Source organism: Hypanus sabinus, chromosome 26, assembly GCF_030144855.1.
Source record: "Hypanus sabinus isolate sHypSab1 chromosome 26, sHypSab1.hap1, whole genome shotgun sequence".
Classification (NCBI taxonomy): Eukaryota; Metazoa; Chordata; class Chondrichthyes; order Myliobatiformes; family Dasyatidae; genus Hypanus; species Hypanus sabinus.
This window is the reverse complement of record NC_082731.1, coordinates 17,559,360-17,575,308: the sequence shown is the minus strand read 5'-3', so window position 1 is coordinate 17,575,308 and position 15,949 is coordinate 17,559,360. Positions and strand designations below refer to the sequence as shown.

Below are 15,949 nucleotides of genomic sequence, written 5' to 3'. Positions count from 1 at the left end.
GGCAGTGAGTGGGAATAAAAGGACCCTTTTCTGGTTGGCTGCCAGTGACTAGTGGTGTTCTGCAGGGGTCGGTGTTGGGACCACTTCAATTGCTGTATATCAATGATTTAGATGATGGAACAGATGGCTTTATTGCCAAGTTTGCAGATGATACAAAGATTGGTGGAGGGGCAGGTGGTGCTGAGGAAACAGGTAGGATGCAGAAGGACTTAGACAGATTAGGGGAATGGGCAAGAAAGTGGCAAATGAAATACAGTGTTGGAAAATGCACAGTCATGCACTTTGGTAGTAGAAGTAAATGTGCAGACTATTTTCTGAATGGGGAGAAAATCCAAAAATCCGAGATGCAAAGGGATTTGTGAGTCCTCCTGCAGAACACCCTGAAGGTTAACTTCAGGTAGAACCGGTGGTGAGGAAGGCAAATGCATTCATTTCAAGGGGTCTGGAATATAAGAGCAGGGAGGCTTCACTTTTAAGTATTGTGAACGGTTTTGGGCTCTTCATCCAAGGAAAGATACACTGGCATTGGAGAGGCTTCAGAGGATTTTCACAAGGATGATTCTGGGAATGAAAGGGTTATCATACGAGGAACGTTTGATGGCTCTGGGTCTGTACTCACTGGAATTCAGAAGGATGAGGGGGGATCTCACTGAAACCTTTCAAGTGTTGAAAGGCCTGGACAGAGTAGATGTGGAAAGGATGTTTCCCATGGTGGGGGAGTCTAGGACAAGAGGGCACTGCCTCAGAGTGGTGTCCAATCAAAACAGAGGAGCGGAGAAATTTCTTCAGCCAGTGGGTGGTGAATTTGTGGAATTTATTACCACTGGTAGAGATTAGTAGGTTCTTGATTGGACACGGCATCAAAGGTTATGGGGAGAAGGCCGGGGACTGGGTTGAGAAGGGGAAAAACGGATCAGCCATGATTGAATGCCAGAGCAGACTCGATGGGCTGAATGGCCTGGTTCTGCTCCCTTGTCTTATGGTTTGGTTGGGCGAGACATCCCGACCTCATTGGTGTGGCGGGACCACAGTCGTCTACACCCGAGAAAGCCTGAGAAAGCTGGGTCCCTCGCTGTGGAGTCCAGTGGCTGTTAGCGAGGGGTTAATGAACCGTATCTCCAGAGACTGCCAGTAGGAAGGGGTTTCAGCTCTATAAGTTTAGTTGGGCATCTGTGACGCACAAAGCCATGCTGATTATCCCTAATCCGTCAAAACTCTCACATATCCAGTCCCTTAGAAAATCTCCCAACAACTTCCCCATGACTGATGTCAGACTCACTGGCCTATAATTTCCTGGTTTAATTTTAGAGCCTTTCTTAAACGTTTGGACAACATTGGCTGTCCTCCAATCCTCCGGTACCTCTCCTGTCACCAAGGATGATTTAAATACCTCTGCTCGGGCCCCTGCACTTGCCTCCCTCAGGGTCCGAGGCCCTCGGGGTTTATCCTCAGGACAGCAGACACCTCCCCCTCTGTACGGCGTCCGTGATATTGGTGCTGCTTTGCCTCACTTCCATAGGCCCAGTGCCCGTCTCCTGGTGAAATACAGATGCAAGATCATTAACTTGTGATCTCCCCTCAACTCTTTAGGTCGCATGCATGGATTACCACTCTGATCTTCAGAGAAGCAATTCTGTCCCTTGCATTTCTTTTGCTCTTAATATGTCTGGAGAAATCCTTCAGATTCTCCTTCACGCTGTCTCATGTTCTTTTAGCCCTCCTGATTTCTTAAAGTGTTCCTTAGCCTCTAGAAGCACCTCATTTATTCCTACCAGATTATACCTACTTGCTGTGCACCTCATTTTTCCTTAACCAGGGTTTCACTATCTCTTGGAAACCAAGGTTCCCTACTCTTGTTATCTTTACCTTTTATTCTGACAGGTACAGATAAGATTTGTCTGCTGAAAATTTCACTTTTGAAGGCCTCTCACCTACCAAATACACGTTTGCTAGAAAACGGCCTGTCCCAATCCCCACCTGCCAGATCCTTTCTGATGCCGTCAGAATCGCCCTTTCTCCAATTCGGAATCTCAACCCGTGGAGCAGACCTGTCTTTTTATAGATTTACTCTGAGACTAATGGCACTGTGGTCCCTGGACGCAAACTGTTCCCCTGCACAAACTTCTGTCTCCTGCCCCGTCTCATTTCCTAACCACAAAGTACACTGCAGATGCTGTGGTCAAATCAACACGTACAACACGCTGGGGGAACTCAGCAGGTCGGGCAGCATCCGTTGAAACGAGCAGTCAACGTTTCGGGCCGAGACCCTTCATCAGGACTGAAGAGGGAGGGGGCAGGAGCTCTATAAAGAAGGTGGGGGGAGGGTGGAAAACCAATCAGAGGAAAGATCAGGGGGCGGGGGAGGTGAAGCTGGGAGGGGATAGGCAGGAGAGGTGAAGAAGGAATGTAAGGGGAAAGCACTGTGGGTAGTAGAGGAAGGCAGAGTCATGAGAGAGGTGATAGGCAGGTAGAAGAGGAGACAGAGTAGAGGTGGGATTGGAAAGGGAGAGGGAGGGAATTACCGGAAGTTGGAGAATTGGATGGTCTTCCCTCCCTCTCCCTTCCCCCATCCCACCTCTACTCTGTCTCCTCTTCTACCTGCCTATCACCTCTCTCATGATTCTGCCTTCCTCTACTACCCACAGTGCTTTCCCCTTAGATTCCTTCTTCACCTCTCCTGCCTATCCCCTCCCCCACCTCTTGATCTTTCCCCTTACTGCTTTTTCACCTGACACCCACCAGCCTTCTCCTTCCCACCTTCCCCCCACCTTCTTTATAGGGACCCTGCCCCCTCCCTCTTCAGTCCTAACGAAGGGTCTCGGCCCGAAACGTTGACTGCTCCTTTCCACGGATGCTGCTGAGTTCCTCCAGCGTGTTTGTACGCGTTGACTGTCTCATTTCCTAATAGCAGATCCACTATCACACTCCTCTCCCTGGGACTTCTGCGTGCTGATTAAGGAAACTTTCCTGAACACGCTTGACAAACTCTATCCCATCCAGTCCTTTTACAGTGTGGGTGTCCCAGTCAGTATGCGGGGAGTTAAAATCACCGACTTATTTCTCAGTTCCACCCATATAAACTCACTCGACAAGACCCCAGCACTCGAGAGGCGACATGCCGCCTGGGATTGTCAATTTTGTCAGCAGACCCTCATTTCTGTGCCCCTAACCTCTTCTCCCCAGCCTCCCTTCCGAGTCACAGACCCCTTCTCGGTGCCAGAGGCTTTCCGCTGTGACTTTCCTCTGCTAGGTCATTCCCCCCCCCAAAAAATAAACAGTATCCAAAGTGATACACCTGTTGTTGGGGGGGTGGCCACAAGGGTACTCTACACTAGCTGTTAACCCCTTTCCCCCTACTGACTGTCACCCAGTTTCCCGTGTCCTGTAGCTACCTCTCTCTCTATATTGGAAGTTGGTAAGCAGGCCAGGCAGCATCCATGGAAGCGAGTAAACAGTCGATGTTTCGGGGCCCAGACCCTTCGTCAGGGCCACACGGAATAGGGCGGGGGCGTTCACAACCCATATCCTGCCCCCGGACCTACATTCAGCGTGCCACTGTTAAGGCTGATCGATACATCTGCGTCGAATGTACGCCGTAGGTACGCACGTACCCTACGACCTACCCTACGCCAGAGCCTGACGTGCACCTCTCCAGAGAGGTAACTGCGTGTCTCGGCCCGCAACCACTGTGATTGGTCCGCTTGGTAGCGTCGCACTTCGGGTTGCTGCTGCCTCTCCGCTATTTTCGGATCGAGAGGGAAGAGAGAGGAAGAACGTGAGCCAAGCGTGAAAGTGGACAAAATCGTGGAGCGGTTCAGTGAGGAAGTCCGAAAATATGTACATTTGTACGACTCCTCAGCACCAAACTATAAATGGCATCAAATTTGTGGAAAGAAATTTCCAAAACTATCGCCCTGGACGTCGCGGAATGCACAAAGAAATGGAAAACCTTGAGGGACAAGTCCGGAAAAGACTGTTCAAGAGGAGCGGGGTCCCAGGCCTGCGTTTTATTCTTTTCTGTCCTGGCTGGCATCACACATTTAGCACCCGGAAACAGAGTCAAATTATGATGACAACAAGGTAATATATAACGGGTTCTTTGTACCATAGACCTCTATGTTGTAGTAAGTGTTTAGGCGAGCGAGCAATACTGTCTAGTTGTAAACACGGCATATTGATTTGCGCAAAGATAGTGCTTCCGTGAAACAAAAATTTAATATGTAATAGGCTTTAATTGTATCTGGCTTGCTCATAATGCAAACACAATAACCAGAGTTCTGCCAATGTAGCCATATGCCGTTTTCTCATTTTCAGAGCTCTGCCAATCCCTGTACAGACACTGAATGCATGTATAATTACAAAGACTAACTTAAACTATTTTTTACTGTGCCCATGGTCTGTTTTTTTTTATCAATTATGCTATTGTTCGCACTGTTGTAACTATGTGGATTTGTGCAGGTCTTGTAGCTTTGGTTTTTGGTTTGTTGGGTGGTAGAGTTGGTCTCCTGACTTGGTGAGTCTGGGTAGTCTTGTTTTGTCTGGTGGATTTGGAGCTCCTTTCCGGGGAACGCGCTAAGACGGTAGCGCCATATTAATACTCAGCAGCCTCTGCGGACTCTGGACTGGGGATTTTCTGGTGTAGTCTGTTTTGTCGTGTGCTTTTGTGATAGCATTCTGGAGGGATGTTGTTTCATTTTTTAAAAATCTGCGTTGCAGTTGTGGCTTCTAAATGACAATAAACCGAAATTCTGAAATTTGCAATTTCTTTCATAATCCCAGGATGGAAATGATTCGACCTCAGGGTTGTCCACCTCTTCAGCTGCTGAGGAAAACCAGCCACCAGACAATCCATCTTCACGTGCAGAATTGTCATCAAGTCGTGGGTCATCTCCTCTGACCCCCCCCCAGCCCGAGGATCGCACAGAAGAGGAAACGACATGAGGAGGTTTGAGATGCAGGTCGCCCAGTGGGATGAACGTAGGGTGGAACCGCAGCGTAGACTGTTGTAAGGAAATGATGAGCTGCCCAGGTTTGGACACACTGCGGGGGAACATGGACCACAGGCAAAGTTCAATGTCCACAAGCTGCTGTTTGAGAGGCAGCAGCAGAAACAATGAACAATTCCATATTTAATTTCATTTATATAAAACTTTGCACCTTGTATAATATTCTGCACGTTACTGCAAATAGATATCAACTTGATGTCATATCTTATTTTATATTCGCACAGCTACGTGTTATTTATTTTATGTCGTTACAATTTACCGATGAAGTTGACCACCACACCCTGTGTTGTCCTGCCCTGGTAAGGTTCCTTGGGGCGATTGAAAGAAGGCCGTCAAGTCATTCCGTACCCCAACGGCAGCTCTGGTGGTACGGCGCCTCGAGAGGGAACGGGGATCCAGAGGTTCGAAAAGATTCGTGTCCCCCCGACACCACTCGCCTGGCTGAGGTGAGCCTGCAGCGTCTGAGTCTGCAAAGCGAGCGGGGATGTACCTGCCCGCGGGAGCGCTGATTTCATCGGTGTAGACCAGGAAATTGTGCAGAGCCACCCAGGCCTTGACAACGTCCACTGCCTTGTCAGGCAGAAAGTCCAGTGGCCGCCGGAGGATTGTCCACCTTGCCACCAAAATGCCAAAAGTGTTCTCAATCAGCCGCCTGGCTCTGGAGTGGCGGCAGTTATACACCTGCTTTTCCATGGCCATGTTCATCCCTGTTTAGCAAAAGGTAAAACATACAGCATCAATGAGTAGGAAATCATTCTGTGCCAATGTAGCTTGTGATCGCCACAAACATTTAGGGGAATATAGACATAAAATCACACAAAGCAAGCAGTATGACATGAAATTAACTTTCATTGAATTCAGTGTCTGTAACATACCTGGGAAAGGACGCATGAGATTGCTGTGGAGGGGGAACGAGTCGCTACCAACGATTACATGCGGGATTTTGACTGCTGTTCCAGGAAGATTGGCTGGTGGGGGCAGGTTCAGTTTGTCTTCCAGCAGCATAGAACCAAGCCTGCTCTCCTTGAAGATGTCCCCGTCACTCTCCCGTCCGTATCCCACTACGTCCACCATGGTGAACCGGTACCTGGCGTCGCGGGTAGCCATCAGGACAACGGAGCGGGCGCCCCTGCGGTTGCTGCCGGCGTGCGGCGATGCCTTGAGGTTCACATGCCTCGCGTCTATGCTGCCGATCCAGTTCGGGAAGTCCCACCGTTGCCAAAACTCCGCCGCGATAGCTTCCCACTGGGCGACTGAAGGGCAGGGAAGGAACTGCGGCCGCAACGCTTTCCATAAAGCGCGGCAGACCTCCGAAACGATGGAGGACACCGTGCTCGACCCCAGCCCGTATCTCGCCGCCACAGCCTGCTGACTGTCACCCGAAGCGAGAACCCGAATGGTGACTGCCAGTCTCTGACTAATGTCTACAGGCATGCTGTGCGTGCACCCATGCCAAATGAACGGCCGGAGACGGCGAACCAGGCCGTCAAATCTACCTGCCGACATCAGGAAATATATGAAATGCATCTCCTCGTCCGTGTCTCTCAGCGGCCGGACAAGCACAGAAAATTCACCCTCCTTCTGCCTCCGTCCGTTCAGTGGTCGCACACACCACCTCCTCCGCCGCCGTCTCCTCTCTTTCCTGCGTTGCAGTGATTTCAATAAAAGTAACCCTTGTTCAACACTTATCAGCTCCAGCTCCAACAGGATGCGCTCAGTCGCCATCGTTTGAAGTTCGCGGGGTCAGTCGACACACAGCGGCGTGGAAGCCCCACCGCCGGCTGGCTTTTTCAGACACCCCAGCGCACAAGTATAAAGGCTCGCTGCGGCGTGGGCTGTTACCCTCGCCTTTCCAGCCGCAGGATCGGTCCTCCGAGCCTTTTGGTGACGCTGTCCGGGAGGACTGGGGTTGGGGACCTCCCGGTCTGTGGGTGTCGCGCTAGACGGAGTGTTCCAGTTGCGCCTCCCAGCCGATGGGTGGCGCAACCCGGAGGGTTGGGGTGAACGGGGGAGTCGGGACCTCCCGGCCGCCGGGTGGCGCTCGTCTGAGAGGATCGGCGCAGAGGAACTTTGTTTTTAACAAACACTTCCGGGAAAGTGACAAGCGAGTCGAGCAAGAGGTGAGGTAGCGGGAGAGTGTGATAGAGGGTCGGAGGGTGGGAGGCAAAGAAGAGAGAGAGAGTTGCAAGGGGAGGACCGGAGGGGGAGGGTGAATAGGGATTGATAATGCAAGGGTGAGAAGGGGACCGGGGGAGGAGGAGGGGAACGGAGGGCTGTGGGAGGAGGTGGTGAGTGGCATTGAAGGGAGAGGGATGAGGAAGACTGGACGGAGGTGAAGGGAAGAGTCGCACGGGAGAGGGAGGGCCGGGACCCATTCCCCCTCACTACCCAGCTCCCAGATCTCTGTGACCGTGAATCTCCTCTCTTCCCCCCCCCCACCTCAGCTCTGACCAGGTGCCGGGAGCCGACCAGCAGCCATGAACGAAGCGGGGGCACCAGCCCTCCCCGACCTGTGGAGTCGGGCTGCCCTCGCCCTGACCGACGCCTCCTCCGAAAAGCTGGGTCCCGTCCTGCAAGAACTGACCCAGGTGGACCTGCCCCTTGCGGACAAGTACCGGGAGGTGGACGTGCTCTCCGTGCTGCGGGACAACGCGGTAAGCTGAGGGAAAGCGGCGGGGGTGGTCGGTTCTGGAAGGCCCTACCTCGCATCTCCCGGACCAGGTCCCTCTCCTGTCACATCCGGTTGCGGGAAGGGGTGGGGGTGAGGATAAGGTGGTGCCCGGCCAGTGGACTATCCGGAAGGACCCGCCTGTGGAGATATCCCGCCTACGTGAGCTCTGCTTTCAGGACGGGGGAGCGTCATCCCACTCATCCCTCGGGAGGTGACCACCTCCTTAAACAGTTGTTTATCTGCACCCACCCTCCCACGCTGGAAATTCCCCCTTCTCCCTCCTCCCGGAAGCTACAAAGGCTTGAGGGCTCCAGGTTCAGGGACGGTTTCTGCCCCACTGTTGAGTGGTTCCCTGGTACGATAACATGGCCCCTCTTGCCTCACTGTCTGTTTAATTGTGATTTTCCCTGCACTGCACATTCTCTCTCTGTAGCTGTCACACTTTATTCTGCATTCTCTCACCCTGGTTCTGCCTTGCAACAATTTGATCCGCGTTGCTCGGCGTGAAAGGCAGGCTTTGCACCGTATCTCAGTCCCCGAGACGGCATTAAAGTAATTCCGATTCCGGGCGAAGGGTCTCGGCCCGAAACGTGGACAGCTTATTTCCCTCTGCAGACGCTGTCCGGCCCGCTGGGTGGTCCCAGCATTTAGTGTCTTGCCCAGATTTCCAGCGCAGACAAACTCGGCCGCTGTCTCTGTATGTTGCCCGTCAGAGCCTCGTACGGCATAGCCACTGGCCCTTCGGCCCGTCGCCTCCCTGCTGGATCCACCCCCCCCCAATAAATTTTAAAACAATCCAGCAAGAAGGTTGTCTTTCGTAGAACAGTAACAAGGCGGAATAAAGTGTCACAGCTGCGGAGGGAGAGCTGTGCAGGGCGGTGACGGGGTGGATCGTGAGGTCAGGAGTCCGTCTTATTGTACGAGGGAAACATTTACGGCTCTGGTAACGGCAGCAGGGAAGCCAAAACGGTCTCTACTCGGTCTTGTGCAACCCGCCGTCATGATAGCTGATGGGCCCGCCCGCTGCACGTCCCCGGGGAAAGCCACGGGGAAGGTGGAAACTCTGCCCAGGCTGGCAAATGTGTTTGGCTTCGGGACACAAGGAACAGGAGAGGAGTCGGCCTTCGGGCCTGGTGAGCCTCCTCCGCCATTCACAGTAGGTCAGCCCCACCCAGCTGCCTCTTCCCCAGGGCTCTTACGTCCCCTGCAATGCAGATGTCTACGTCTTTCCTATATCTAATGAAGTAGCATCCACTGCTTCAATGGTCAGAGAATTCCACAGTCCCTCTCCTCATCTCCATCCTAAATCAACCTTCCTGAATCTTGAGGCTGGGTTCCCTCATTCTAGTCTCACCCTCCGGTGGAAACGACTTTCCTGCCTCTCTTTTATCCCCACCCTTTCGTAATTTTATTTTGTAAGAGCAGCATTTCATTCTCCTGAACAGCGAGTTGAGGCCCAGGCAGCTTTGCCTCTCCTCCCGGGCTAACCTCGTCAGTACACCCCTCGGTCCGGCCACAGGGCTGTGACGATGGGTGGAAAAGCACGGGAGACAGCTGGGGAAGGAGTCACGGACGGGCAGAGGGCAGAATGCTGGAGGAGCTCAGCAGGGCAGGGGGGGAGCAACCTGTCGGGGTTTCGGGCCGAGGGCCTTCATCAGGATGGGGAGGCAATGCGGAGAACGGGGGCAAGGGGCAGGGACCGAGCTGGCAGGTGAGAGGGAACGCCAGCTGAGTTGGAAGGACGGTGGATAGGGTAAGTCTGAAGGTGATGGGTAGAAGAGGCCAAGGTCTGGAGGACGATGGAGGAATAAGGAGGAGGTGATGGGTAGGTGAGGAGAGGGGCTAAGAGGCGGAAAGACTGACCGAAACGAGGAGCGCAACCAGAGAGGGGAGAGAAATTCCCGGAAGGCAGAGAATTTGATGATCGTCAGAAGTTAGAACGAACTATTTCTGCCATTCAGGCGGACAAACGTCCCAATGTACAGCATGTTGGAATTTCAGAAAGCATTACGGGAGCTCACTGGTGTGAAGCTGTATCTGACACAGTTGTTCACAACCCAGGAGTGTGCGTACACACACACTCACTCGCTCACTCACTGCTAGAGGCTGGGATTGGAATGAGCTCTCTGGAGCCGTGAGCCAACCCCTCCAACGACAGACCCACAACACCGTCCCATCGGGGGATAGCGATGGCAGAAAGGCAGACCCTGTGTCTGACCCTGTCCCCGGGAGTGTGTGACGGTACAGTGTGGAGGGAGCTTCACCCTGTGTCTGACCCTGTCCCTGGGAGTGTGTGACGGGACAGTGTGGAGGGAGCCTCACCCTGTGTCTGACCCTGTCCCTGGGACTGTGTGACGGGACGGTGTGGAGGGAGCCTCACTCTGTGTCTGACCCTGTCCCTGGGACTGTGTGACAGGACAGTGTGGAGGGAGTCTCACCCTGTGTCTGACCCTGTCCCTGGGAGTGTGTGATGGGACGGTGGTGAGGGAGCCTCACCCTGTGTCTGACCCTGTCCCTGGGAGTGTGTGACGGTACAGTGTGGAGGGAGCTTCACCCTGTGTCTGACCCTGTCCCTGGGAGTGTGTGACGGGACAGTGTGGAGGGAGCCTCACCCTGTGTCTGACCCTGTCCCTGGGAGTGTGTGACGGGACGGTGTGGAGGGAGCCTCACCCTGTGTCTGACCCTGTCCCTGGGACTGTGTGACGGGACGGTGTGGAGGGAGCCTCACTCTGTGTCTGACCCTGTCCCTGGGACTGTGTGACAGGACAGTGTGGAGGGAGTCTCACCCTGTGTCTGACCCTGACCCTGGGAGTGTGTGACGGGACGGTGTGGGGGGAGCCTCACCCTGTGTCTGACCCTGTCCCTGGGAGTGTGTGATGGGACGGTGTGGAGGGAGCCTCACCCTGTGTCTGACCCTGTCCCTGGGAGTGTGTGATGGGACTGTGCGGAGGGAGCCTCACACTGTGTCTGACCCTGTCCCTGGGAGTGTGTGACGGGACGGTGTGGAGGGAGCATCACCCTGTGTCTGACCCTGTCCCTGGGAGTGTGTGACGGGACGGTGTGGAGGGAGCCTCACCCTGTGTCTGACCCTGTCCCTGGGAGTGTGTGACAGGACGGTGTGGAGGGAGCCTCACCCTGTGTCTGACCCTGTCCCTTTTTTTTTTATTACAAAATCCTTTATTACAAATTTCGGTGCTATACAATATATACAAAACAGTGGCAAACACAATTACTTCACTACAAATAGACAATAGACATTACACCAGAATGTTGCCATCCCTATCCACGATGGCATTTACAACCCGCGGAGCCCAACGGTCTCGAAACTCCTCCAAGGCTGCTGTGGACTGCGCGTGTTCCTTTTCAATAGTTACCCGGGCACGAACATACCCCCTAAACATTGCCAGGCAGTCTGCCCGGGGAGATCCTCCCGCCACCCGTTTCCAAGACCCTCGGATGGCGGATTTCGCCAGCCCCAGGAGCAAGTTGACTAGGACATCCTCATCCCTCCATGCCCCCTTCCTTACTGGATGACCATATATAAACAGGGTGAGACTAAAATGCAGCCAGAAGGCGAGAAGCAGCCCACGCAAATATGCAAAAAGAAGCTGCAGCCTCACACACTCCATGTACATGTGGTACACGGTTTCCTCCAGCCCGCAGAAGTGGCATGCGTGTGGGAGATCCATGTACAAACTGAAAAACTTATTGCAGGGCACCGCTCTATGCAGTACCCTCCAGCCGAGATCCCCCAGGTGCATGGGAAGAACCCCGGCATAAAGGGACTTCCAGTGGGGACCCTCCTCACCTCCGGGTGGAAGGACCGACCGCCATGGCGTGTCGGGACGGTGGACAAGGGCAAGGAAGTGGAAGGTGTGGAGCAGCAGCCCATACAGTTACCTCCTACTTGCATCCCTGAATGGGATGAGAGACGGCTCAAGTTGTGTGGACACGGCTCCTGGAGAAGATTGCGGGGTCTGGGCCCGACAAGCAGCTCGGCCTAAGTCGGTCCACACAACTGAGCCGCACCGACAGCCACTGAGGTAGGGCAAGGGTCGGCTAGGACCCTGTCCCTGGGAGTGTGTGATGGGACGGTGTGGAGGGAGCCTCACCCTGTGTCTGACCCTGTCCCTGGGAGTGTGTGACGGGACGGTGTGGAGGGAGCCTCACCCTGTGTCTGACCCTGTCCCTGGGAGTGTGTGATGGGACGGTGTGGAGGGAGCCTCACCCTGTGTCTGACCCTGTCCCTGGGAGTGTGTGATGGGACGGTGCGGAGGGAGCCTCACCCTGTGTCTGACCCTGTCCCTGGGAGTGTGTGATGGGACGGTGCGGAGGGAGCCTCACCCTGTGTCTGACCCTGTCCCTGGGAGTGTGTGACGGGACGGTGGTGAGGGAGCCTCACCCTGTGTCTGACCCTGTCCCTGGGAGTGTGTGACGGGACGGTGGTGAGGGAGCCTCACCCTGTGTCTGACCCTGTCCCTGGGAGTGTGTGACGGGACGAGAATTGCTTGTCTATCTGTTTTGTCTCAGTCTCAGCAGGGTCTGACTGCCATTGCAACGGCCTTCAACATCCTGGAAAAGTATGGCCGAAACTTACTGTCCTTGAACAAGCCAAAATTCTGGAGAGCCGTGAAATTCAACAACCCTGTGTTTAAAACAACTGTGGATGCTGTCAAGGTAATGAGCTGTGAATGGGACCGGTCAGTGTACAGATATCCCCCCGAGGGAGAGGGACTGAGGGGCACCGGTCAGTGTACAGATATCCCCCTGAGGGAGAGGGACTGAGGGACACCGGTCAGTGTACAGATATCCCCCCGAGGGAGAGGGACTGGGGGACACCGGTCAGTGTACAGATATCCCCCTGGGGGAGAGGGACTGAGGGACACCGGTCAGTGTACAGATATCCCCCCGAGGGAGAGGGACTGGGGGACACCGGTCAGTTTACAGATATCCCCCCGAGGGAGAGGGACTGGGGGACACCGGTCAGTTTACAGATATCCCCCCGAGGGAGAGGGACTGGGGGACACCGGTCAGTGTACAGATATCCCCCTGAGGGAGAGGGACTGAGGGACACCGGTCAGTGTACAGATATCCCCCCAGAGGGAGAGGGACTGAATGACATCGGTCAGTGTACAGATATCCCCCCCGAGGGAGAAGGATTGATGGACACCGGTCAGCGTACAGATATTCCCCCTAGGGAAAGGGACTGGGGGACACCGGTCAGTGTACAGATATCCCCCCGAGGGAGAGTGACTGAGGGACACCGGTCAGTGTACAGATATCACCCTGAGGGAGAGGGACTGAGAGACACCGGTCAGTGTACAGATATCCCCCTGAGGGAGAGTGACTGAGGGACACCGGTCAGTGTACAGATATCACCCTGAGGGAGAGGGACTGAGAGACACCGGTCAGTGTACAGATATCCCCCGAGGGAGAGGGACTGAGGGACACCGGTCAGTGTACAGATATCCCCCTGAGGGAGAGGGACTGAGTGACACCGGTCAGTGTGCAGATATCCCCCTGAGGGAGAGGGACTGAGGGACACAGGTCAGTGTACAGATATCCCTTTGAGGGAGAGGGACTGAGAGACACCGGTCAGTGTGCAGACATCCCCCTGAGGGAGAGGGACTGAGGGACACAGGTCAGTGTACAGATATCCCTTTGAGGGAGAGGGACTGAGAGACACCGGTCAGTGTACAGATACCCCCCGAGGGAGAAGGACTAAGGGACATTGGTCAGTGTACAGATATCACCCTGAGGGAGAGGGACTGAGGGACACGGGTCAGTATACAGATATCCCCCTGAGGGAGAAGGACTGAGAGACACCGGTCAGTGTACAGATATCCCCCTCAGGGAGAGGGACTGAGAGACACGGGTCAGTATACAGATATCCCCCTGAGGGAGAAGGACTGAGAGACACCGGTCAGTGTACAGATATCCCCCGAGGGAGAGGGACTGAGGGACACCGGTCAGTGTACAGATATCCCCCTGGGGGAGAGGGACTGAGGGACACCAGTCAGTGTACAGATATCACCCTGAGGGAGAGGGACTGAGAGACACCGGTCGGTGTACAGATATCCCCCTGAGGGAGAGGGACTGAGGGACACCGGTCGGTGTTCAGATATCCCCCTGAGGGAGAGGGACTGAGAGACACCGGTCGGTGTACAGATATCCCCCTGAGGGAGAGGGACTGAGGGACACCGGTCAGTGTACAGATATCCCCCTGGGGGAGAGGGACTGAGGGACACCGGTCAGTGTACAGATATCACCCTGAGGGAGAGGGACTGAGAGACACCGGTCGGTGTACAGATATCCCCCTAAGGAGAGGGACTGAGGGACACCGGTCAGTGTGCAGACATCCCCCTGAGGGAGAGTGACAGAGAGACACCGGTCAGAGTACAGATATCCCCCTGAGGGAGAGGGGCTGAGAGACACCGGTCAGTGTACAGATATCCCCCTGAGGGAGAGGGACTGAGGGACACCGGTCAGTGTACAGATATCCCCCTGAGGGAGAGGGACTGAGGGACACCGGTCGGTGTACAGATATCCCCCTGAGGGAGAGGGACTGAGGGACACCGGTCGGTGTACAGATATCCCCCTGAGGGAGAGGGACTGAGGGACACCGGTCGGTGTACAGATATCCCCCTGAGGGAGAGGGACTGAGGGACACCAGTCAGTGTACAGATATCCCCCTGAGGGAGAGGGACTGAGAGACACCAGTCAGTGTACAGATATCCCCCTGAGGGAGAGTGACTGAGGGACACCGGTCAGTGTACAGATATCCCCCTGAGGGAGAGGGACTGAGAGACACCGGTCAGTGTACAGATATCCCCCCCAGAGGGAGAGGGACCGAGGGACACCGGTCAGTGTACAGATATCCTCCTGAGGGAGAGGGACTGAGAGACACCGGTCAGTGTACAGATAGCCCCCTGAGGGAGAGGGACTGAGGGACACCGGTCAGTGTACAGATATCCCCCTGAGGGAGAGGGACTGAGGGACACCGGTTGGTGTACAGATATCCCCCCGAGGGAGAGGGACTGAGAGACACCGGTCAGTGTACAGATAGCCCCCTGCGGGAGAGGGACTGAGGGACACCGGTCAGTGTACAGATATCCCCTGAGGGAGAGGGACTGAGAGACACCGGTCAGTGTACAGATAGCCCCCTGCGGGAGAGGGACTGAGGGACACCGGTCAGTGTACAGATATCCCCCTGAGAGAGAGGGACTGAGGGACACCGGTCAGTGTACAGATATCCCCCTGAGGGAGAGTGACTGAGGGACACCGGTTGGTGTACAGATATCCCCACCCTGGTGAAGTTGTCTGTGCTGATTTTGCTGGCATTCCACAGGGTGGCCGGGACATCCTGCATCTGTACGGATACACAGTGGAGCTGCGGGACGGGATGAGTTTTCCGGAGGACGTGGCCGAGCCCGATCGCCGCAAGGTTGCCGCGGTGACTGTGGAGGTGGCCTTGTTGCAGTTCGAGCTGGACCTCCTGCGCAAGGTGAGGGCTGGCTGGCTGGTATCGCGTGCTGAGACGTGTCCTCCTCGTTCCCGTGTTCTTCAGTGCCCTCCTCTCCCTCCACTCGCAAGACTGGCCTCCCTCCGCTGAGGAGGGAGAATTCCAGAGGTTCAGCTCCCTCCGAAGGAGAGTGTTGGGGATGGAGACGGTGAGGGAAACCCATCACATTCTCTGTCCTGAATGCTTGACCCCTGACCCCTTATTCTGAGGACTTCCCCCACCCCTCCCTGCTGCTGTGGGACATCCCAGTCAGGAGTAAAACCCCCTCCCTCCCTCCCTCACATGCACCCTTTGTCCAGGGAGGGTTTTCAGTGAGATCGCCTCGAACTTTCCTGACCTCAAGAGTTCCTGGCCCTACTTATGTAATCCCACGTCGCGGGACAGTTTCACCCCACAAACCCTCCCATCCCTGGGGCCGATCCGGTGAACCTTCATTGTGCCCGCTCTGTTAACATCTCCCCTTCCTTTGGCCGGGAGCCCTGGCCTCCCGTGCACGATATCGCACGGGAAGTCTCACTGGGACCTTGTGCAGTTGGAGTGTGCCCCCTCTGCTCCTGGGCTCGTTCTCTCCCGCTTCCCTCTTCCTTCCAAACTCTTCACTTGTTCCTTCTCAACCCACCGCAGGGTGCTGCGATCGCAGTTTCTCTAAACCGAGCCGTTATGGGAAACACCTTCCAGCCCACAACCAAAACCCCAGCAGTGTGTCTGTGTGTGTTAGAGAGGGAGGGTGATGGTGCTTCTTTTAGAGAG

At 55.1% G+C, this 15,949-nt stretch overlaps 2 protein-coding genes across 8 annotated transcripts in view; one reads left to right on the top strand and one right to left on the bottom strand.

Annotated features, from left to right (window-relative positions):
• The window catches only part of zgc:194221 (uncharacterized protein LOC100191015 homolog), a 33,599-nt gene extending 26,709 nt beyond the window's left edge, over positions 1-6,890 (bottom strand). For 4 of the 6 annotated variants that reach the window (XR_009508129.1, XR_009508128.1, XM_059951456.1 and 1 more), the window contains exons 1-2: positions 5,882-6,860; positions 1,391-1,535 (exon numbers count right to left, since the gene is read on the bottom strand). Coding sequence is in view for 3 of the 6 variants with exons in the window: in XM_059951456.1 (XP_059807439.1) it covers positions 1,420-1,535; positions 5,882-6,731 (966 nt within the window). In the remaining 3 variants the exon portion in view is untranslated. Of the gene's footprint in view, positions 1-1,390; positions 1,536-4,880; positions 5,714-5,881 lie in introns of those variants that run through there. The other 2 variants (XR_009508130.1, XM_059951455.1) reach the window with 2 other exon arrangements.
• Positions 6,891-7,008: 118 nt separating this feature from the next.
• Positions 7,009-15,949, top strand: part of LOC132381839 (E3 ubiquitin-protein ligase RNF31-like) — a 32,099-nt gene continuing 23,158 nt past the window's right edge. The window contains exons 1-4 of one of the 2 annotated variants that reach the window (XM_059951458.1): positions 7,009-7,126; positions 7,451-7,660; positions 12,208-12,354; positions 15,026-15,181. In XM_059951458.1, coding sequence (XP_059807441.1) covers positions 7,484-7,660; positions 12,208-12,354; positions 15,026-15,181 — 480 coding nt within the window. In that variant the 5' untranslated portion in view covers positions 7,009-7,126; positions 7,451-7,483. The other variant, XM_059951459.1, reaches the window with a different exon arrangement.